The following is a 24,081-nucleotide window of genomic DNA, read 5'->3' on the forward strand; positions in this document are numbered from 1 at the left end:
ATAACCCGAAGAAAATCTGCCTGGAAAAATGCACCAAAATCCTTCTGAATTGCGTGCAGTACTGTTATGTGCTTACCCTAAAAGAGTTAAAAATATTTTTGCTGAAAAAGATGTCTATATGAAATACTAAAATGTAAGAGCTGAACACAGTATATTTAAAATTCATTTCTACAACTTACATCCCAAAGGCAAAGTCCATGGTCCTCTCTTGAACTGCCATATAATTTTTCCTCATCTCTTCTTTGTTTGTCCATTCTAGTGTCTCTAAATTAATTATTGTACCATTAGATACCACTATCTATAGTATGGTCTTTGTAATTTCCCCTCTAAGGGCTCTGGCACACGGGGGAGATTAGTCGCCCGCGATTAACTCCCTGTTCGCGGGCGACTAATCTCCCCGAGTTGCCTACCCCTGCCATCCCACCGGCGAACATGTAAGTCGCCGGCTGGATGGCAGACGCGGCGGGGCGATTTGCGCGACTAATCTCCCCCGTGTGCCAGAGCCCTAACACTCTGTGCACTTACCTTAATATCTTATCTCAACCTTTCCTTGGACTGATAGCATCATTAGTAGGATTAATCCAGAGGTCCCCAACCCTTTTTACTCGTGAGCCACAGTCAAATGTAAAAAGACTTGGAGAACAACACAACCACCATAAAAGTTTATGGAGGTGCCAAATAAGGGCTAAGATTGGCTATTAGGTAGCCTCTATGCACACTATCAGCTTACATGAGGCTTTATTTGGTAATTTGGTAGTAAATCTTGTTTTTATTCAACCAAAACTTGCCGCCAAGTCAGGAATTTAAAAATAACTACCTGGTTTGGGGGCACTGAGAGCAACATGTTGCTCACAAGCCACTGGTTGGGGATCACTGGATTAAACAGTGCACACCACAGTTACATTACATTAGGAGATATGCTTGTCCACTGCTATGTGAATGGGAACACCATCCTGCTAGGCAGCACATAGGGATGACACCATCCTACCAAGCAGCTCATAAGAGCGCCATCCTACCAGGCAGCTCATAGGGGTGACACCATCCTACCAGGCAGCTCATAAGAGCGCCATCCTACCAGGCAGCTCATAGGGGTGACACCATCCTACCAGGCAGCTCATAAGAGCGCCATCCTACCAGGCAGCTCATAGGGGTGACACCATCCTACCAGGCAGCTCAAGGGAGCGCCATCCTACCAGGCAGCTCATAGGAACACCATCCTACCAGGCAGCTCATAGGAGTGCCATCCTACTAGGCAGCTCATAGGGGTGACACCATCCTACCAGGCAGCTCATAGGAGCGCCATCCTACCAGGCAGCTCATAGGAGCACTATCCTACTAGGTAGCTCCTAGGAATAATATCATCCTACAAGGCCCGGCATAGGGACAACACCATCTTATCAGGCAGTTCATTGGAATGACGCTATCCTAACAGGCAGTGCATAGGGACAATCCAAACCAACATAGCAACGATATTCTACCTGGAAACTCTTAGGGACAACCCCATCCTTCCAGGCATCACATAAGTAATATCATCCTGAGAGGCTTCCATCCTGCTTCTATGCAGGAATCCCCTCACTTTTCAAATAATTTTCTCTCCAGACTTCAACAGCCATGATAAGGGAGGAGCATATGATAGCATACACATCATCAGAGGGAGAGTAGGATGACATCACACACTGCATATATGGCAGCTTTATTGAAAGCAATGCTAGAGTGTACTGACCAATCAGTTGAGGGAGGTGTGTTTAGCCTAGGAAGAGGGTGTGGCTGGTTTTTTATCTGCCTGGTAGATAGAGCTGCCTGGAATGCGACTTTCGTTCCCTATTCCACCCTGCTCCATTTGTTACGTCACACTGAAGTTGGTCGTTAGGGAAAGAAAAATTTGTATGTATGGCCACCTTTACACACACATACACAGCTCACATATATAGACATATACAAATTTAGGTTAAATCGTGCCCTGGCAACCAGATAGCTGCTGAAATTACAAACTGGAGAGCTGCTGAACAAAAAGCTAAATAGATCAAAAAATTAAGTTACAAATTGTCTCAGAACAGCACTCTGTACATTATACTAGTAGTTCATTTAAATGTGAATAACCCCTTTAAGCCATCTAAAATGGGAGTTTGGAAGTTGTGAATCGGTACTTAGAAGGTTAATCTGGCACATTGTGCAATATTTTCTCCAGCAGCTCCCCTCCCTGCTCAGCTAGACTGTCATTATTTCTGCTTTCCAGCTCTGAAACGAAAGTGAAAGCTGAGGCTCTGAAATTCACTGCTGCACAGCCGGCGAGGAAGGTAGGACAATTATTATTTTAAATGCTTATTAAAAGGACCTATGTCCCCCTTTGTAATGCTCATTGGTATATAATTCATCCTTGTGTAAGCAATGTGAACTGTTGAGGAAATTAGTGTTTTTGCTCTCACAAACAAGTCATTAGGGTTGAGGAGATTGCCTCATACAGATACAAATATACAAAAAGAATTCTGGAGCTCCAAGAAAATCTCATTTATATGGGTTTATTCTATAGGCTAAAGGTCACTCATTGGGTTTTTTAAAGCAGAAGCCAGGATAGCTGATTAGATTCCCAACTACAGACCGGTCTTGACACGTTTATAAAAGCTTTCCCTGGTTTGATCAAAGTGTCAAAATATTTTAATTGTATGAGGCAAAACTCTGTTCTGTGTTATGGGCTGTTGGAGCTTAGCAGTAACACAGAGCTTTAACACCCCACTCAGTGGGAATGTTGCTTAAAAGCAGTGTTACACTGGGGTCCACCAGCTGGAGCTCTTAAACGTTTTCTGCTTGTGAGTAAATGGTGGTACCCCCCTATTTGAGAGATTCATTGCACAAATATGACTGATTAACAAAACCTTGAAGGCACTGTTTTTCAAAACAATTTTCCCACTAAATGCCAGTTCTGAAATCTATGGAAAACATGTTATACATGGAGCTATCACAGCAACCTGTTTGGCAGCTTCCAATAAGAGACATTCAAGACTAATTCTATGTGAGCATCTCCTGTGTGCTCTGTTGTGGCGTTATAGCTGTACAAACTGTGTTAGAGCATAGAGAGATGCAGTAAATGCAGACAGACTGCACGGAATAGCAGAAAGACAGTTGGCAGGCTAAACCCATCTATTCCCATGCTGATGTAACGCTTGTTTGGCTATATTTAGACAAAACCCAGGCTAGTGTCAAAATTTAGAGCATGGGTTACAGGCGACTCTCTGGCTCTGGAATGGGCCTTCGCTATATGGCAGGAAATAGCTGGATGGTGATGTTGAACTACAACTCTCACTGTGTAGTGTAATAGCTCAGATTAAAGTAAGATGGATGCCAGGAGCTCTTGCAATCAACTGTAACTCTTTATCGTCTAAGACAAGATGGTAAAGGATAAGTCAATACTCACAAAAACAGAAGTAGAAATAGCAGACACCTCTAAGGATAGTAAGGGAGGATGCCACCGCTTTATCCCACCTCTGTTAGGAGACTGGGCAGGGCAAAGCACCTGTCAGCTTGGCACCACTTTGAAAGCAGTCAGGATAGTTACTCCAATCATCAGGTTGATAACCTTTAACTTGTGTCGGTCCTACAGCCGGGCATGGATCAGGGGTACTAAGCTAAGGCAACATTGCCGGATGCAAGGGGTACTTCCAGCTGATCTTCTAGTTGGGGCCTGAACTGCCCTTGCTATCTAGATCTAACAGCTTTGTTTTTTTTCCCAACTATTTTCTTTTTGCTTGTAAATAACACAATTTTCTTTGCTTACACTTTATTCATTATCTCCCTTTTATCATCCCATTTAAAAAGCATTTGCTTTTTACATTTCTGCAACTACCATTTATTTTGTTATATTTGCTCCCTCAAGTGTCATTCTTTTTGCCTTCCCCAATGCACCTTCCCTATCTCATGTCATTTTTCTCCTGCTTCCTCCTTAACCATGTGGTATTCTCTTTTCTTTCTTCATGGGACATTATTGCCTCTATATTCTGTTTCTTGGAATATATATAAGAAAGCCATATGGCACATGGTAAACAGTAAGAGGTCCTAACGGTAAACCCTCTGGAGCCTTACTTATTACTAAATACAGAGGACAAAGGGGTGTCTCTTGAGATTAGAATATAGGAGGCAGCAGGAGGAGAAAGTTGTGAAGCTGTGAAATTGGATTTCCCTAACAGCATAATGCCCCCCTTTAAATCCATGTACTAGATTTTTAACAGTGGTAGTAAAACTATGGTGCTTAAATCATCTAATATAAAGGCTGCACATAGGAATCCTCTACTGGTACACATAAAGCACAGCAAGCAATATTTCTCTAACTTACCAGTAGTGTCAGAAACTGCAGCCTGATTTTCCAGCATTTCTTGCCTGTGAAATGAAAGCGAAAGCTGGAACTTGAAGAGACATTTTAGTGCCACGCAGAAAACAGCAAATAAGCAAGGTAGGACAATTCTGTTAAAATGCTTTAAAGAAATATGTCTACCTTTGTAATGCTCATTAGTGTGTAATATGCCCTCTTATGAGGTTCATGTATAAAAAGAGTAAATTGAAGGTGAAATTAGACTGCTCTGAAGTATGTAGAGTTCATTGCAACTCGATGCATGTTGTTAAACAGTAAATAACGTTTGCCAGGGGCCCAACATAACGTCTTCTACAACTGGCCTACTGTCTAGACTAAATGTACTTTTCTCTTCATTCAACTTATTTATTCTCCTATAGAAATGGGGAATGGCCATGGGATAGCAATACATGGTTGGATCAGTAGGAGGGCCCATTGAAAGCAGGGCCCACTGGGAGTTATCCTGGTGGTACATTGACACCTCAGTAAAATGGTTGGGTTAGCAAGAGGCAATGACACGTGGACACATTGGGATATTTACTGGTACCCTGGTGGACCAGTACCACACTGATTAGTTACTGCTTGGGAGAAGCCGTGCAATGTTTATAAAGTGGAAAGTGAAAATGAGGGTTTCTGCTTAATAATTGCATTGATTAGCCCTAACTCAGCTTTCTGGCCCTTGTTATACCAAGGAATAGCATAATGGGTTCTTGTAGCCTTATATTAGGGCTGAATAACATGATAATACAGTTAAATTATATCCATTACACTTATAACATTATTTGCACTATTTACTGTATAAATTCTACTAGCCCTGAAACAACTTTCTGGTCCTTGCTATTCTAAGGAATAGCGTAATGGGCTCATAACAGCCTTAGATTAGGGTTAGATAACATGATAGTACGGTAAAATTACATCCATTAGTGCAATGGCCCACTGGGAGTTTAGTCAACCTCGATTACCGCAGCCGACTAATCTCCCCGAAATGCATTTCCACTTGGAATAGAGGGAATCGCTGGTGGAAAGCAGCTGAAGGAAATTTTGCGCATCTTCAGAAAAACCAAGAGATGTGTATGCCTTTCCACCGGCCATTCACATAGTGCCCATGGCTGCATTTCAGGGAGATTAGTTGCCTGCGGTAGCTGAGGCTTAACCATGGGAAAATAATCTCCCCATGGGACATCACCCTTAGGATTATAGCAGTGTCCTCCCCATGTATATTTTTAAGAAGTACTGTATACTGTATTTAATTCTCCATATGCTTCCATCCTCAACCTCGCCTGTCATAATAAAACAGTGTTCTATAAAGGTGGCAAAATTGGGGTGGGATTTGTGGAAAACACTTACAAAAAATGCTGGAAATGATTATTGTAAGGAAGTTAACAGATGAAAGCAGGGTTGTTACCTATGGAAACTTGCAATAAAAAAAATCCAGTTTGGGGTGATCTCTTTAGTGTAGTTGGAAGAGGTTACACTATGGGTATAGCATTCAAACAGGAAAAGGAATATTTACAAATAAAACTTCCTTTCAGAGATCCATAATTTAAAGCATATGCTTCTAAAGACATATAAATCCACCAGGGCGACCTATTATTTAAGGTACTAAATCTGTAACTAGTAATCACAATAGATGCTATATGTTGTTGATCATTAGCAAATTTGGAATGGAATGAAATGTATCTATTAGCGACATGTGATGTCACGTCTTTGTATTCCTGTACTGATCATGAGATTGGTGTACAAGTGTGACCCGGTGTACAAATATGGCCTGGATACAACAGATCTAGAATAGAACTTCCAGGTAACCAGGACAGCTAGGTTTGCCCCAGTTAAGCTAATCTGTTCATCTAAAGTGATTGCTTCCCTCTTAACCCCAAATTCCCCACTGGTCACCTGGAAATGCTATGACAATAATCAATTTGCTTGGTTATGTATAAAGGCTCCCCAATTGACTTTTAACTATAGACTATAGATTTTTAACATTAATAACAATGAGTGTAACCTAACATTTACCTATTGCTGCAGAGTATAGACTTGCCCATACCATCATCCAATTATATGTTAAAATATATATGTTCAAATACACTGTGAGGGGTACCTGAAGGGCAATGTTTTAGGGCTAAGGAAATTCATCTAAAAATAAGTTCTGTGCTAGTAGTTGTAACTTACTGAAGAAACAACTTTCAGAGAAGGGATGCAGTGAAGGAGTCATGGAGAGAATTTTATACAGTCATTGAACAAATATAAAATAAAAATATTCCATTCATTAAAGGTACTTGCATCTAAAGGTGCTCCTTGCACTTCTGGATAGTTTTCACTTCCGTTGTTTTTATTGAGATGCGCAGGTTTAGCTGGCCATACACACACCAATATAATTGTACAAAACATAGTTTCATACTACATGTACTGCATGTATTGTGTACCTGACCGTATCCTTGGGTGACCCACAATGCATTTTCATGAAGTCACTTTCGTATGACTAGTGTCTTGCCAACTATTTCATATTAAGAACATCCTCTGATTTATTATTTTTAGGGCTTTATCATACAATTTCAGTCTGAAGTTTTAGATCCTTGCATTTAAACATACAAGCAATATCCAATCATTTGTTGGAAGAAGACATATATATGGACATGTATGGCTAGCTTTAGCGAGTACAGAAATAAACACCTTGCATGCGTTTGTAAATGGTAAACATGCTACACATACTGTGCAGTATCAGATGCAGATCACCCTGGACACTTACCGTATATACTCGAGTATAAGCCGAGTTTTTCAGCACCAAAAATGTGCTTATACTCGAGTATATGGATTTGAAGTTGACTGGCACCCCCCCCCCCCCCCGGACTGACGGACGAGTGGCGCGTTAGGCACGCACCCCCCCCTCCCCCCGGAGACGGACGGAAGGCCGGACGACTGTCTAGTTTAAGGCTGTAATGGAACATGGAAGGTACTAGTGCCTAAGATGTGGCTTTATGAGTATGGTACCGTATATACTTGGAACCGATGCCAGACACAGAACTAGCTGCAAGCCACGTTGGCGCCTGCAGAGCAACTGCTGATCAGTAAGCGGCGCTAAAGGAAGTGACGTCAGCTTTTCGTTGTGTATTCCAGACCAAATCGAAGCAGGTATTAAACTGGGTAAGCTATTGTAAGGTGTTGGGTAGCATACATATTAGAGTTTGTTACGTGGTCATCATGGTGAATGCCTTAGTAGTGTATCAGCAGCTCTATATTACTGTCTATCATTCTGTTATATACTATACAAAGTTTACCCAACATTCATTCATTTTGGTAGTTGACTGTATTTTGTATTTTTTAGTTTGTATTTCAGTGTGTGAAACATATTAATTCTGCACTTCAGTCTGTGTGCAGTCTGTGAGTTCAGCTAACCTAGGACCGTGTGTCATGTGGCTGTCAGGGCCACTGACAGCCACTAAAATCTCACCAATTAGGCACACGATGCAAATGGATAAACTTGCCACAGATCAACTTTCTTATGTAATGTGTCATATACCAATTTTCTAAATTCCTTTGTGAGTTCATTAACTAGGACTTGCCTTATACTCGAGTATATGGATATGAAGATGTAAGATTCCTGGCATTCGTTGCGCGCAAAACCCTAGGCTTATACTCGAGTCAATACGTTTTTCCAGTTTTCTTAGGTAAAATTAGGTACCTCGGCTTATATTCGGATCGGCTTATACTCGAATATATACGGTAATTAGCTCTAAGGAATGCAATTTTGTGCCTCTTACACTGAGGTGCAAGAGAATCTTCTACATTACACGTGCCGTTAAGCACCAACACAACATGTTCTTTCATTGTATGCAGTTGGAAGAAGTGCAAGGAATATGATGCGGATGTGTACCATTTACACATGCAAGGTGTTTATTTCTGTTCCAAAAAGTGATTGTATGGGAAACAAGCAATTGAGATCTAGAATGTGTGTTTTCTCACATCGATACTTCTGAATATAAGTAGAGCTATGACTAATAATAAAGCTGCTCCTTTATATAAGATATGATCATTTATATTATTTTATCATCATTCTTGACGTTAATCATATTATTACAAATTTATGCTAATCCTTTTTTTGCTTCCAGATTTTCAGACTAAGACAATGGAGGGTGAGGTAAGTAAAATTTGATGCGTCTTTCCTTTTTTTAAAGTACAGTGTTTACAAACAGTATCTTTCCAAATTACCTTCATCTTGTATTTGTCGTAGTTGATTTCAATTTGGACTAAAAAGGGCTATATCTTTCAAAAACACAGGTAAAAAAAAAATGAATGGTGAGTTTATCACCCAGTAGCACAGTAGGATGTTGGTAGCCAATTCCAACTCTGCCCCTACAAAGAGAAAAATAATACAGCAGTTCCCCTATTACAGTTTAAACTGTAATAGGTCTATGTACCCCTGCTAAGAGCAGTTAGTCACACATCCATGATCCTTTTTTATTGTTTACTTTTTGTTTTAAACCACCCATATGCAAGAACCATAAGGGGTATCTGGGGTGCAGATATTATATAAGTCAAATAATAGTAGTGCGGTGTGGTGAAGTTAGTAAATACTGTGCTAATGTATGGAGAATATTGATTTGTTAAAAACATGAAAAAGATAGCAGAATGCATTTACTTTTTTTTTAATCAAACTTCATTCATTATTACATTGTCATACAGGCAAGTTTTGTGCATGTTGATGGCACCAACAACCAACTAATAGATGAAGATGAAGATCGTATGAGGACTGAGATAAAGAAGATGAAGGTATAACCTGCTGGGCACCCACTGCTGCGTAATCTGTACCCAGTCTAGAAGCCATACTGGGCTATGATGATGATGACTTTTAGCAAGGCTTTAGTAGATATACATCCATTCAGATCTGAGGAGAGATAGACATAGGGGCACATTTACTAATCCACGAACGTCCGAAAAGCGTCCGAATGCGTTTTTTTCGTAATGATCGGTATTTTGCGACTTTTTTTGCGAATTGTCGCGAATTTTTTGAGCGCTTAATACGAAAAAGTCGCGACAATTCACGAAAGTCATAATGGCTATGAAAAAGTCGCGACAATTCACGAAATTTGTAATGGCTATGAAAAAGTCGCGACAATTTATGAAAAAGTCGTAACGGCGCCGAAAAAATCGAAAAAAAATACGAAAAAGTCGCAAAATGTTCGTTTTCCAATCCGAATTTTTCTCATTCGGATTCAGATTTGTGGATTAGTAAATCAGCCCCATAGTCTCTAGGCTCCTGATAGACACCTATTCAGATCTAAGGAGAGATAGACAAAGTCCTTAGGCTTTGTCTAAGTCATCTGAATGACTACCCATTCAGATATGAGGAGAGGTAGTCAAAGTCCTTAGGCCTCTTTTAGGGCTCTGGCACACGGGGAGATTAGTCGCCCGCGGCAAAACTCCCTGTTCGCGGGCGACTAATCTCCCCGATTTGCCTTCCCCTGCCATCCCACCAGCGAACATGTAAGTCGTCGGCGGGATGGCACACACGGCGGCGCGATTTCCCGAAATCGCCCGCCGCGTCTGCCATCCCACCGGTGACTTACATTGTCGCCGATGGGATGGCAGGGGAAGGTAACTCGGGGAGATTAGTCGCCCGCGAACAGGGAGTTTTGCCGCGGGCGACTAATCTCCCCGTGTGCCAGAGCCCTTATATACATCCATTCAGATCTGAGGAGTGCTAAATAAACATCTTTAAGATAGCACCTGAGACAGGAGGAGTGTGATTGATAATGTATTACAATCCCCTGTGGACAGGTTTGGCAGGAATCTCACTTCTCCTCTGCAACGCCCCAGAGTGCATCACCTTAGCGAATTCTCTATTCTGATTCCCTATCCACTGGGATCCCTACACTACAGGTAATGTGGCCTGGGAGAGATACAACCAAAACTGCCAGTTCTATGTAGGAGCTCAGAACTCCTCTTTCTAGCTTAACCCTAACTGCCCTACACCCCTAGAGTGTACTATAAAGGGAGCTTCACCTGCCACTATCTAATGCCTCATTCATGGGACCCTGTTCCTCGACTTTAACTGTTGGTCACCATACCTGCTAGCCAATAGCATGCATACGTTAAAGGCGAAGGAAAGGCAAAGTCACTTGGGGGTGCCAAAATGTTAGGCACCCCCAAGTGACTTAAATCGCTTACCTTGTACCCCGGGCTGGTGCCCCTGTTAGGAGAGAACAGCACCAGCCTGGGGTAGCTGCAGCGCTTCCTCCTTCCTGCTTCGCTCGCGCGCGCAGTAGAATGACAAGACCTTAGTTTAGAAAGCAGTCGTTTGTGGGGAACAGTATCAAATGCTTTGGCAAAATCCAAATGGATGCAGTACACACAACTGCTTTCTAAAGAAAGCTAAAGAAGTTGTTTGCACATGGATAGAAAACTGGCTACAGGATCGGGTACAGAGGGTGGTTGTTAATGGTACATTCTCTGCTTGGAGTAAGGTGCTCAGTGGGGTCCCTCAGGGTTCTGTACTGGGTCCACTTTTGTTTAACTTAATAAATGACTTAGGGGAGGGTATTATAAGCAATCTAGTAGTGTTTGCAGATGACACAAAACTCTGCAGACCAGTCAGTTCTATCCAGGATGTGGCATCCTTGCAGCAGGATCTTGACCAACTGGCAATCTGGGTGGCTAAGTGGCAGATGAGATTTAATGTGGATAAATGTAAGGTCATGCACCTGGGATGTAAAAATATGCAACCAAAATGTTAGGCACCCCCAATGACTTGAATCGCTTACCTTTTACCCCGGGCTGGTGCCCCTGTACAGATGGGTACTCCTTTCATCTTCGCCACGCACATGCGCAGTAGAGTGAAAAGCCGAACTTTACCAGAGAAGTCGGCTTTTTCACTCTACTGCGCATGCGCCTGACTCACAGTCAAGGCTTAACGAAGGCGGAAGGAGGAAGCGCATCGCCCCAGGTGCCCCGGGCTGGTGTGGTTTTCTACTAATAGTGGCACCAGCCTGGGGTACGAGGTAAGCGATTCAAGTCACTTGGGGGTGCTTAACATTTTAGCACCCCCAAGTGACTTAGCCTTTCCTTCCCCTTTAATGGGACTGCACTAGGCAAACCAGGTCCCCATTAAGAGGTATTATAGTTGTGACTAATCTTATGTGGTGTACTTGATTAAATGCCAGTGTGGCTTAACATATGTGGGAGAAACTACACAAAAAATAAAAGATGGTGAGGGTGGGTTTTTACCCACCACTCCCTCTGAACACATGTATTTAAAGGTGTTTTATTACACAGTGTGTAGGCTTGAGAAAGGTCTAGTACCTGAAACGTTGCCTGGTTTGTTGGCACAATAAACACTTTCCACATGGAATCGGAGTGCTACAGCATGTTTATCAATGTTTTACTATGAGGCAATCCTTCATTATCTAATAGGCATGTCCACTGCCTACCTGGAAAAAAATGTTCAGCATGTATACACTATATATTAGGGTGACAGATCACTTGAAAAATCAGGGACACGTCTAAAAAAAAAATTAACTGCAATCAGTGCTACCCTGCAACATGTATTTATTTAAACACATCTTATAAACTAAGGTGATTGGTAAGTCTCATATGTAACCATTTGATTGATGTACAGGTATGGGATCCCTTATTTAGAAACCCAGTATCCAAAAAGCGGGAAGGTCATCTCCCATAGATTCAACTTTAATCAAATAGTTCTAATTTTAAAAGATTATTTCATTTTTTTCTGTAATTGTAAAACAGTACCTTACATGATCCCAACTAAGGTATAATTAATCCTTATTGGAAGCCAACCAGTCCTATTTGGTTAATTTTTATTTAATAATTATTGTTTAATGTTTAATATTAATTAAGTTATTGATTAATGTTTAAATGATTTTTTAGTAGATATAAGGTATTGTGCCAGATCCCCTTATATGGAAAATCACAGTCTCAAAGCATTTTGGATAACAGGTCCTCTACCTGTACTTATATTTTGAATACATTGTGCCCATCTTGATAGGTGTCATGATAGAGTCATGATATAACTCATAATATTCTATTCTTTTGGTAGGATCAGTGCACAGCCCTTACAAAAGATGCAGATAAATATGAAAAAGAAAAGGCAGATGCATTGTTGTTTACAAAGAAACTGCAAGAAAAGGTGGATAACCTGCAGAAGTCGATCACAGAAGAGGAAGCACATCTCAAAGAGAGAGACAAGACATATCAGGTCTGATGTTGGAAACCTTAAACATAAGCAATACCATATTAGTATTAGCTTGTATTCAATTGTTGAGTGTGTTTTACTGTATTTCAACAGCACAAGCTTCGGCTAATCATTCTTCTGTATTCTTACCTTGGTAAGGGTTAACCTAGCACACAATTATCTTAACTACTACTGTATGCTACTTTTCCACTGGTCGCCTTCCGGGGCGTGATGCAAAGCAAATATTGTATGAAAATACCATACCAATACATTTTATTAAAGCTCAACAAATGCAGAACGCACATTTTAAGTAATTGATAGTGATTAGCGAATCTGTCCCGTTTCGCTTCGCCATAAAATTTGTGAAAAGCATTTGTCACGCAATTATTTTTTTGTCGCCCACGCTTTTTTGACGTAACAGTGTTTTTTTTTGGCGCGACCACACCCAATTTGATGTGCGGCAAAAAAAAATTACCGCGCGATTACATTTTTTGGCCACTTAAAATGTGGCCACATAAGTACAATTTTTAAAACATGTACAGGTATGGGACCTGTTATTCAGAATGCACAGGACCTGGGGTTTTCCGGATAAGGGATCTTTCCGTAACTGGATCTCCATAACTCAAGTCTGCTAAAAATCATTTAAATATTGAATAAACCCAATGGACTTGTTTTTCCTCCAATAAGGGGTAATTATATCTTAGTTGGGATCAAGTACAGGTATTGTTTTATTATTACAGGGAAAAGGGAATCATTTAACCATTAAATAAACCCAATAGGGCTGTTCTGCCCCCAATAAGGGGTAATTATATCTTAGTTGGGATCAAGTACAGGTATTGTTTTATTATTACAGGGAAAAGGGAATCATTTAACCATTAAATAAACCCAATAGGGCTGTTCTGCCCCCAATAAGGGGTAATTATATCTTAGTTGGGATCAAGTACAGGTACTGTTTTATTATTACAGAGAAAAGGGAATCATTTAACCATTAAATAAACCCAATAGGGCTGTTCTGCCCCCAATAAGGGGTAATTATATCTTAGTTGGGATCAAGTACAGGTACTATTTTATTATTACAGAGAAAAAGGAAATCATTTTAAAAAATCAGAGTTATTTGTATATAATGGAGTCTATGGGAGATGGCCTTTCCGTAATTCGGAACTTTCTGGATAGCAGGTTTCCGGATAAGGGATCCCATACCTGTACATTACAAAATAACATTTAAACTAGTTTCTATTTGTTTTAATATTTTGTTGATTATTAGCATGATTTCGGTTGGTTTAGAACATAGGGTTCCATGCTAATTCTCCGTTAGGGTAATGCCACATAGTAGGGCTGATTCACTAGAGTGCGTTAAAACGTGCGTTATTTATAGCATGCGTTTAAATTTTTATCGCGTCTAATTTTTCGCATCTTAACGCAGAATTCACTAAAAGCATACTTGCGTTAATTTACGCGCGATACTGCTTGCGTTATTTTAGTGGCGAAGACTATTTTCGTGTGGTATTTGACGAAATGAGCGCTAATCAACACACCATGTATTAATAGTTGCCGCGTGCAAAAAAAAGCACGCCATGTTAACCATACATGCCAATACTTTGGCATGGTCATGTACTGAAAATGACCATTTCCCTGCAAACTGGAGGCTGCATCACTCTAGGGCCAACACAGACTTGAATAGATCACACTGCAAAATCCATATTTTATTGCCTAAAGCTCATTAACTGTACTTTTCTATAATTACCGCCTGCCTCAAGTAGGTGTTAATTTTCGCATAGACTAATGCGATAATTAGCACGTTTGTGAATCATTATTTCGGCACGCAAATTAATGCTGCGTTAAAATTAACGCATGCGGTAGCGCGAAATTTAACGCACGCAGTAATACTATAGTGAATCGCGCGTTAATTTTCGTGTCTATTTTAGCGCAAAAAAGCGTGCGATAAAAATTAACGCACAGTGAATCAGCCCTAGTGTCTTTTGTCTGGCAACAACTACAACAAACAGTACCAATCAAAATGCCCCCATGAGCCTGTCGTAGCTTTCAATAGAAATATATACTCCCATATAGAGTACATTTTACATCCCCAGATGTTTCTCTTTCCTGGCATGTACAGGGTCTTTTTGGAAATTCACTAGCTATAATATAGTTAATATGTTTTCAAAAGGTTCATAGTAATATTATATAAGATATCTGAATTGCACAGCTGTATGTTGAAGTGACCAACAAACAATGCTGATTGTCCTAAAAGTTGTGTGGAAAATAATGTCAGAGACATGATCAGAGACATATATAAGCTGAGCCAACACCTTGTCTGAGACTATGGCAGCATTATGTAGAGAAGGCTTCGTCTTTAAACTGGAGAGCTGCTGTACACGTTGGAGGTCTTAGTATAGTATCAGTTGGGCACAAAAGTGAACAATAGTACAAAAGTACCATTGGTATTTGAGAAGATTGCAATTTTGCTAAATACTGGTTCTTATACTGTCAAGTGCTCCAAATTACCTTGTGCCCAATGCATGACATTTAAGTGACCCAAAACTGTTGTACGAGTCATAACACAATTTGTTTTACCCCTTTCAGACACCCCCTTTCCCCCAGAATTACAGCTGTGCACATAATTTGATGTGTTGGAATAGTCATATTTTTTAAACTCTGACATTCTGGTGCCTTTGCAGAAAAATATTAAATCCATATGGGAAGAGAACCAGGGTCTGAAAAAGCAAAAAGAAGAATTAGAGAAGGCAATAGATGAAGTTAAAGAAAATATTCAAAATTTGTCAAAGGTAAGTACACTGTAACTATCTGTCACACATTTACCACAAACTGAAAAACCTAGTTTCCTCTGACCAGGCAGTTGAAATATGAATGTGGTACTCTGCTACATGGGCATTTTGCTGCCGTGACTAAACATACTACTGTTCATCAGGAGTTGGCTAGGAGTGGTCTCTGGATTGCACTGCAAATGATTATACCCTATTTAATTAAAAATGTTGTAGGGGTAAATAGTAAATGTTGGCCCCCGCTGGTGTCTCCTGTCCACCTGTGTGTTGCCTCCCTATTGGCAATTTGGAGAGTGACTGTGGAAAAAGGAGTTTTATCGCTATAGAGGAAACAGACCCTGCATTCACCCCCGCAACCACTGGGTCTGCTTCCTCTATACAGGGTGGGCCATTTATATGGATACACCTTAACATAATGGGAATCCATTCCCATTATGTTAAGGTGTATCCATATAAATGGCCCACCCTGTAGTTACACTACTGATAAGTTAAACATATTTTAAGACTTTTTCCCATGCAGAGCTGGCCTGCAAAGTTCTGTTTGTTTGTTTTCCAGCAATGAGGACACAATTAAAGGTCCCCATACACGGGCCGACTATAGCTGCCGATATCGGTCCCTTGGACCGATTCGGCAGCTAATCGGCCCGTGTATGGGCAGAACAGAGCTGCTTGGCCGACCGATATCTGGCCTGAAATTGGCCAGATCTCGATCGGCCAGGTTAGAAAATCCGGTCGGATCGGGGACCGCATCGGCTCGTTGATGCGGTCCCTGAACCGACTGCCCCATAAGCTCAAATGTAATTATTTTTTTTTTTAAGTCCCTTGCTACCCGATATCGCCCACCCGTAGGTGTTGCCAAGCGAGCGGATCTTATAGTGTATGGGCACCTTAAGGGATCTGTATGTTGCCTTGCTCATGTAGGAGAGTCAGTTGGCTATTCAGACATTGGGTAACTTTGTAACCACAAGTGGTAAATTTAAGACCCAAATATGCATTTTTTAACCCAGATCCCACTTCCCCATCACCATGTTCAAATGCCAGGGCTGGTTTAAGGTACCAGCGGGCCCTGGGCAAAATTTCAATAATGTCCCAATAAATTTGTGCTAGAAAAACCCTCAAGCTCATGAGGTTGAATATTGCCTTACTGTAGTTTTTAAGTCCTTTTTTATGCTTCTTATTTTCACTTTTTCTAACTTCAATTGTAAATTCATATTCGGTTGCTGGGGTCACAGTCTGCCAACTGAAATACATTTAAGGGCTAGATTTGTATTATTATTTTTTAATCACTTCTCTTTTTATTCACGTCTTCCCGATTTTACCTTCTAGTCTGTTGCTTAAACCACTGCAGCGTTGTTACGGTCAATGGGCCCTAAGGGAGGTGGCAGATAGGAAGTTTAGTCATCTGAGATAATTCTTCGATATCGCGGGCAACTAATATTCCTGAAATGCCATCCCACCGGCAAGAATGTAAATCACCAGTGGGATGGCATACACATCGCTTTGGTTTTCCGAGTTTGCCCGAAGTTTCCTTGTCAGGCAAAACCGAAGCGACGCATATGCCATCCCACCGGCGATTTACATTCTTGCCATCTGCCACCTCCCTAAATTACAAACAAAAATGTTGCAGAACAAAAATAATGTATAAAACACAGACCAATTGCAAATGCTCTTGCATTATCTCTAACTGGAGAGCCCCAGCCTACACAATTCTAAAAGGTTTAAAGGGAAATATCCCTTTTAATATAGGACTTGTAATTATACCTTGTAAGGTAAGGAAGAATTGACTGCAATCTGAGAACTAGGGATAAGTTCAGGTTAGCATTTCACATGATTTATCACAGACAGAGCTTAATTACATTCATAATTACCTTTAGGTCTCTTCTGCTGGCACAGAGAGGAAAATGTTTTTTAAGGGCAAATCTCTTAACAAGATACCAGAAAATGGGTTGATGGTCAAACACCGGATTGTCTATCCTCTACAAGGGGGAACTGTACTCATTACCTTTGAGAAACCAGAAGGTGAGCTTAACACAGCTTAACACTGTAATCAGCACTTCTTTGTTTGACAATGACCACAATGTAAGTGGATAGAACTATTAAAAGGCAGGTTATGATTTGGAGTTTCATTCCTTTTCATCATTGGCACCATTTTTTGAACTTTCCACTGTTTAAAGGACATGGGAACTGTAATTAAAAGGTGGTGCCAAGTGAATATAATCACTATCCTTTGACCCCTGGGCCGCTGCTCTTCTGGTTGAAAAACTTGGACAATAGATCTGAATGCTCTATGGCTGCATTGCTTTATGTCTAGGCTAGGAAGGCCACGACACTGAGTGTAATGATACAGCACAGCAAGGAGCCCATGTTAAAGGAAAGTACCTTAAAATGAATTAAAATTTTCCCACAACTTTGGTGTGCTGAGTAAATGAGCGCTTATGAGTAAAGAAATAAGTCTCTTGAGATTGTTCTGGTAAATCTGTGAATAATAAATATGGGTTGAGTACTGCTGGACTTGAAGGTCAGAATGCATTTCATGATTGTTGGGTTCCTGATTGCTTGCTCTTAGTGTAGGGATCTGCGGGAGCCCTCCTGCCGGGACAATGACGTACACGGGAACAAGAGGGATGGAACCACGGAGGCAGTTCAAAACTTGTTCCGTTTATTTTGGTGTGCACATAGCTTTTATACCCTTTATGTACATGCAAAAGACCATCTGTACTTCAAAGCTAAGCAGCATGGGATGTGTCAGTAAAAGCACAAGATACAAAATATGCAAGCTGCTCAATGATACTTCTCAGGGAAATACAACTGTTATGGGGTGATTGTATGGTGATTAAACAAATTATGATAAATACAATCACTTCGATTATGGTTTTTACCCAACCACTGATATCTGGGAGCCAACTAGAGAGCCAATCCCACCAACCTTCTAGGCTAGGCTGTGTAATACACCAAGCTGTTGATTACTAGCATAAGAATGATCAGAAAGATTGAAACAGCACATACCTTTAAAATACTTACAGCCATGGTTATGTTTAAAAAGCAAATAGTCAATTGCAGCACGATTCTGCGATTCTTTTTTAACATCTCCTAGATCGGCTAATAAGCTAGCGATTGCAGTGCTCATAGCATTAATATTCTTAATGGTAATACAAGCAATCTTATTAATTTGCCGACCCTGATATATGGGTAATCCAGGCACGCCAACAAGTGAAACACCCAAAGCTATGAGTGCGACAATAAATGTAAGTCTGAACTCCAGGAAGTTGTTCATATGATGTTTCTATTGTAGAGTGCTTAAAGGGCAAGGAAAGGCAAAATCACTTGGGGGTGCCAAAATGTTAGGCACCCCCAAGTGACTTTAATCGCTTACCTTGTACCCTGGGCTAGTGCCCCTGTTAGGAGAAAACAGCCCCAGCCGGGGTACCTGGAGTGTAGCGCTTCCTCCTTCCGGCTTCGTTCTTGGAACGACTAAGGACAGGCGCATGCGTGAAAAGCAGACTTCTCTGTTAAAGTTCGGCTTTTCTCTCTACTGTGCATGCGCGCGTGAGCGAACCCGGAAGTAGAAAGTGCTGCAGGTACCCCGGGCTGGTGCTGTTCTCTCCGTACAGGGGCACCAGCCCGGGGTAAAAGGTAGGCGATTTAAGTCACTTGGGGGTGCCTAACATTTTGGCACCCCCAAGTGACTTTGCCTTTCCTTCTTCTTTAACTAAGTTGGCCTGCAGCAGGTAGCTAGTGGGTATAGCTAGGCTGAGTCTTGCAAGTGCACAGGATCCACCAGAAATATTAGCTGGAATATAAGTAAATGAGGTGTTCCCACAAGAGAAAAACAATTCCTTTGGCAATGGAACATGTTTATCTAAGCTGTGACAGGACTGTATGATTGCACAGTGGAAATATTAGTGCATTGATAAATGCTCCTGTTACATACAGGGTGTGATTACTACTCTTTAAAAGGTGAGCCTGGAGGCATACAGGGATTTCATTGACATTACAAGTCATCTTAAAACATACATACATATATTATAGAAAGAAAGTCCTTTCTAATTTCTTTGGTATCATTTTGGTCTGCAACATAAGCATAGACTGGAATATATGTCTCAGTGTCAAAGTCCTCTGCCTCTGTATCGTGATTTTGCATGTTTGTCAACATATTTTCTTGCCAGTAGGTAAAGTCTGTGGCAGTGGCATGTAATTGGAGCTCATATAAGAGCTGATCATGCGGCAATGATGGTGGTATGCATAGACCAATGAGGTCAGCAGGGAGCTGATTATGGTGGGAAATGATAGGGTTAGCAGCTGCCCAGAGTGCAACTGTGTCCGAGTTCCCATGGCACTTAACTACTGCTAATGTGTGGTTACTTACCTTACTGCATAAGGGCTTCTAACAAATCTTGGATAAAAAGAGCATGCACAATAGGCTTGCCATCAGCTCCTGTGAAACTTTGCCAGATAAAGCCAAAATCATGCACGACTCCATAAGCATATATGCTGTCTGTGTAAATGGTTAAATCTTGTCCCTCAATAAGTTGGCAGGCTCTAGTGTGAGCTCAGCTACTTGCGCTGAGGTTGCTGAAATAGCAAAGGCTACGTGTACAATATCAGCTAACTGAACAATGGCATACCCAGCTAAATAAAAATGGTCATTGGGCCCTCCTCCAGTGGGGTGCTTTAGAAAAATCCCACCAAGGGGAAATTTCTTGGTTTATGATCTATAGATTTGAATGTCCTAAATGGGCTCAGGGTTCTAATTTGTGGGTAGGGAGAGCAGACATGTAGGATAGGTATGGGGCCAGAAGTGGTGGAAGAATACTTAACACAGAGGTTAGCTGCGGATGTTAAAATAACCTCATAGCCAGACAACTTCTGCGCTGTCATATGTTGGGTGGTACGGTTCTTTAATACCATGGAGACCATGATGTGTAGTAAAGAGAGTAGTTGGACAGGATTAGGTGATAGAATAGAAGACTCAACCACCATCGCAAAAGCTGCCAGTGCTCTCAGGCAGGCAGGCATACCTTGCACAGTAGAAGGTAATACCTTAGTAAGCAACGGACCTGTAACAGTTTCCATGAATCTGGGACAGGACCGCAGTCATAGTCTTACAATTTTCCCAGCAGTACAAAGTTGTAAAGTGTCAGTTATTGAGTCCTTAAGCATGCCCCTTAAAATGTTGTGATATGAACAACCATCATTGCCTGCAAAACCAACCATACCTAAGAAGGTGAGCAATTGTTCTTTAGTTTGTGGCTTTGCCATCAGTATTATGGCTTGGACTCTTTGTGGGTTAATTAGTCTTTGCCCATAAGACAATAAACACCCCAAATATGGCACAGATTGTCTGCAGTACTGCACCTTTTTGAGTGATACCTTGTGCCCCTCCTCACATACTGTAGGTAATTCAACAAAGAAAAAGTGTCTTTTTCACAGGCCTCTCAGTCTGAGCTGCACAATAATAAATTATCAATATACTACAGGAACATTGACCCTGACTGAGATCTTTAACTTTTTAACATTCATGGAGTACTAGGCCGTAGACATCGGGGGGCATGGTGGCTCCTGTGTCCACAAGAAATGGGACTTGCATACATTGGCCATTGATTTATAAAACCAAAGGAATTTTGGGTTGTTGTTTGGGATCACATGAAACCTGATACCAAACAATGGGATTTCCCTCAAGGTACCCTTATTGTGTTTTATTAGTCCATATAATGGGATATTTAACGGTAGCGGGGGGGGGCAGTCCCCGAGTTATCTTCCCGTCCTCTAGCATTGTCCTCGAGTCCATTTCCTTCATCCCAACTTCTCTCCTAATTTCTTTCGCTCCTTCCTCTTCTTTGTGGTGGGCTATATTGGAGTGCCTGCAAGTGGGGCTTCCCGGGCTGCTTAACAGCCTCAAAACACCCTGCAGTGTACTTTGAGATTAAAGCATTGTCAAAGTCTCTCTAGGCTCTTTAGAGATCCAATCATCAATGATTTGTTGGCTACTCGCTGAACTTCCCCTTGCAATCCTCCCATTGCTGTCTGCGCATATACTGTACCATCCCCATCTTGTTTGTGGTTGAAAGACCTGCCACTTCCTGCCAGTTTTTCTTAAATCTGACAATGTAATCACAGATTCTCCTACCTTCTGTTTGCATGCTGTACCTAATGCCAACGACTTGCAATTTCCATAAAATCTCCTGAGTTCTGCCAAAACCTCGTCCCACATTCAGTCTACCTGCTCCCTAGTTCTAAGCGGGTGCCTGGGGCAACAAGTGTTAGCACGGGGACAAGAGTATAATTAAAACTAGATTCTGGGTCATTGCCCAGAGTTGCTTCAGTAATAAGTCTTATTTACTCAACAGTTAAATCACAGCCGTGCGTTTTAAGTAATTGACTGTGGCTGTTTGAGCAGTTAGCCAAAATGGCATTTAAAGCTTGAGCGTCTAGGGGTTTAATTGTATTTTCATTGCCAGCTGTCAGGAATGGGTATTGTTCTGACAAATACAGTCTTCCTTCACTTTTAACCTCTTCTTCATCACTAATCTCACCTGACGGTTCTGGTTCAGACTCTATTGGTTGCTCTTGCCCAAGGCGCAAACAGCAATTGCAATGTCATCCTCCGTCCATGGGTCACCTAGGACCGGGTACAGAGGGATGTATGGAGGTGGCGGGGCCTAGGGCCTTTGTGGCCTCGCCGGGCATTTGGCTCCCATACGGAGCAGTCGGGACCTCTCCTGGTAATGCGTCACTCCACTTTTTACACAGCATGATAATAAACCCCTTAAGGTGGCCATACACGGGCCTTTTCTAGCTGCTAATCAGCCCGTGTAGGGGCACTAACGTTGGGCCTGCCCGATATCTGGCCTGAAATTGGGCAGATATGGATCAGGCAGGTTAAAAAATGTAGTCGGATCGGGGCGACGTTGCCTATACCCGTCTTTATAATTCGATAGTTTGGCCCCAGGGCCAAATGACCGAATTAGCCTGGATTCGCCCACCCTTAGGTGGGGGATATCGGGAGAAGATCCGCTCGCTTGGCGACATCACCAAGCGAGTGGATCTAAAGGTGTATGGCCACCTTTAGTGTAGGGATCTGCGGGAGCCCTCCTGCCGGGACAAAGACGTGCATGGTAACAAGAAGGACACAACCATCGGGACAGTTCAAACTTGTTCAGTTTATTTTTGTGTGCACATAGCTTTTATACCCTTTGTGTACATAAGTGCAAACCATCTTTACTTCAGTGCTGACCAGCATGGGATGTGTCAGCAAAATGATAACATACAAAATATGCAAGCTGCTCAAGGATACTTCTTAGGGAAAAATAACTTTTATTGGGTGTCAGGCCTTGCAGACGGCAGTTACAAAATGGAGTCACATTTTAAAATGAAGTATAACAGGTCACACCTCATGATGGTCTGTCTTGCAAAAATTGTTTAACTCTAATAAAAAGTATCTATAAAAAAGTATCTTTAAATTTTTCTGACCTTAAAAAATCATGTTTCTCCTTAGTTGCCAGAAATATAATTCAAAAGGAACAAATTGAGGTTACAATTGAGGAATGTCGGGTGTTTGTGCAAGCCAAGCCTGTGGAACTCATGTTACTGGAGAGCATTAATGTAAGTTTTGGCAATAATCCAGATCCAGTCTCTTTGTCAAAGTGTGGAATGAGTAGATTTTTACCAAATTACCTAAAGAAGTGCCAGCTCTTTTTAATCTTAGGTCTGGTCATAATATGAACTAACAAGTATTAATACCTCTCACTTAATATGTGCATAATAGATATATGGGTGCCACATACAAGTCAACCGGAAAAGGTCATATGTTTTTAGTTAGGAGCTCATTCTGACACATTAAATCCAGGATCAGATTTGTGTTTTGGTTTGGTGGGTTGTTTCTTTAAACCTCTATTCTATTCACTAAAGAATGCCCTTACAGTTGTGAGCAACTTAACAGATATCTGAGGAGCCCTCACTCTGCTCGTCTCCTTAATCAAAAAATCTCACCACATGGTGGTCCTGGCCCAGGTGCTATGCCCCAGACCCTTCCCTTTCAGAGGCTTCTTCTGTTCTGACAATTCAAAACTCAAACAAATAGCGCATCCATTTGCTCACTCACCTCGCTGAGATTGTGGTCTGAGTGCGGCGCCCTAGTCCCATAGAGAGGAGCAACAATGTCAAGGAGCAGCAATTGGACCAGCAAACCAGCAATCAGTTTCTCAATGATACACGTTAGGATGTGAAATAAAGCTGTCTTCTTATCGCTGAGAAATTGAGTGCTGGTGTGTACACATCCAATTGCTGCTGTGACATTGGTGGGTTGGTTACTGGATTTACAAAACTACAAGTCTTATTTACTAATGTAAAGCAAAGCACTCAAGTAGAGCTAATTTGAGTGTGCTTTGATGCTATTTTCAAAAGTACTAGTGCCCATACGTGCTACTTAGCAATTGCAGTAAGTGCCAGCCTGTCTGCTTAGATTTCTCTGTTGAATAGAATTATGGACATTACTGGCAACCTGCTGGCAGTCAAAGGGTTCCCTTAGCATCGTGTGTCCATTGATGTCACTGACTTTGACTGAACATACTTGATCCGCAGCAAAACTTCAGATATGCAACTCCAAGAGAAAGAGCTAAATACAGACCAGGCTTCTTTCCCCCTGGGCTCAGACCTGTACCCGCACCACATTTTAAAGCTCTCACAAACACGTGAGGTGTGGGGACCAAGAGGATTTCTTGCAGGTGTCCTAGGTGGTAAAAGTTAAGATGGCCATACAAGGGCAGATTTCA

At 41.5% G+C, this 24,081-nt stretch overlaps 1 protein-coding gene across 3 annotated transcripts in view; it reads left to right on the top strand.

The window, feature by feature from the left end:
• Nucleotides 1-1,863: 1,863 nt before the first annotated feature.
• The window catches only part of ifi35 (interferon induced protein 35), a 34,151-nt gene continuing 11,933 nt past the window's right edge, over nucleotides 1,864-24,081 (top strand). Inside the window, exons 1-8 of one of the 3 annotated variants that reach the window (XM_012952886.3) lie at nucleotides 1,864-1,884; nucleotides 2,237-2,297; nucleotides 8,449-8,477; nucleotides 9,023-9,109; nucleotides 12,393-12,551; nucleotides 15,206-15,313; nucleotides 17,185-17,329; nucleotides 22,806-22,912. In XM_012952886.3, coding sequence (XP_012808340.1) covers nucleotides 8,466-8,477; nucleotides 9,023-9,109; nucleotides 12,393-12,551; nucleotides 15,206-15,313; nucleotides 17,185-17,329; nucleotides 22,806-22,912 — 618 coding nt within the window. In that variant the 5' untranslated portion in view covers nucleotides 1,864-1,884; nucleotides 2,237-2,297; nucleotides 8,449-8,465. Of the gene's footprint in view, nucleotides 1,885-2,058; nucleotides 2,298-4,349; nucleotides 4,445-8,448; nucleotides 8,478-9,022; nucleotides 9,110-12,392; nucleotides 12,552-15,205; nucleotides 15,314-17,184; nucleotides 17,330-22,805; nucleotides 22,913-24,081 lie in introns of those variants that run through there. The other 2 variants (XM_031894662.1, XM_002932512.5) reach the window with 2 other exon arrangements.

The sequence above is a fragment of the Xenopus tropicalis genome, chromosome 10 (genome assembly GCF_000004195.4).
Source record: "Xenopus tropicalis strain Nigerian chromosome 10, UCB_Xtro_10.0, whole genome shotgun sequence".
NCBI classification, from domain to species: domain Eukaryota; kingdom Metazoa; phylum Chordata; class Amphibia; order Anura; family Pipidae; genus Xenopus; species Xenopus tropicalis.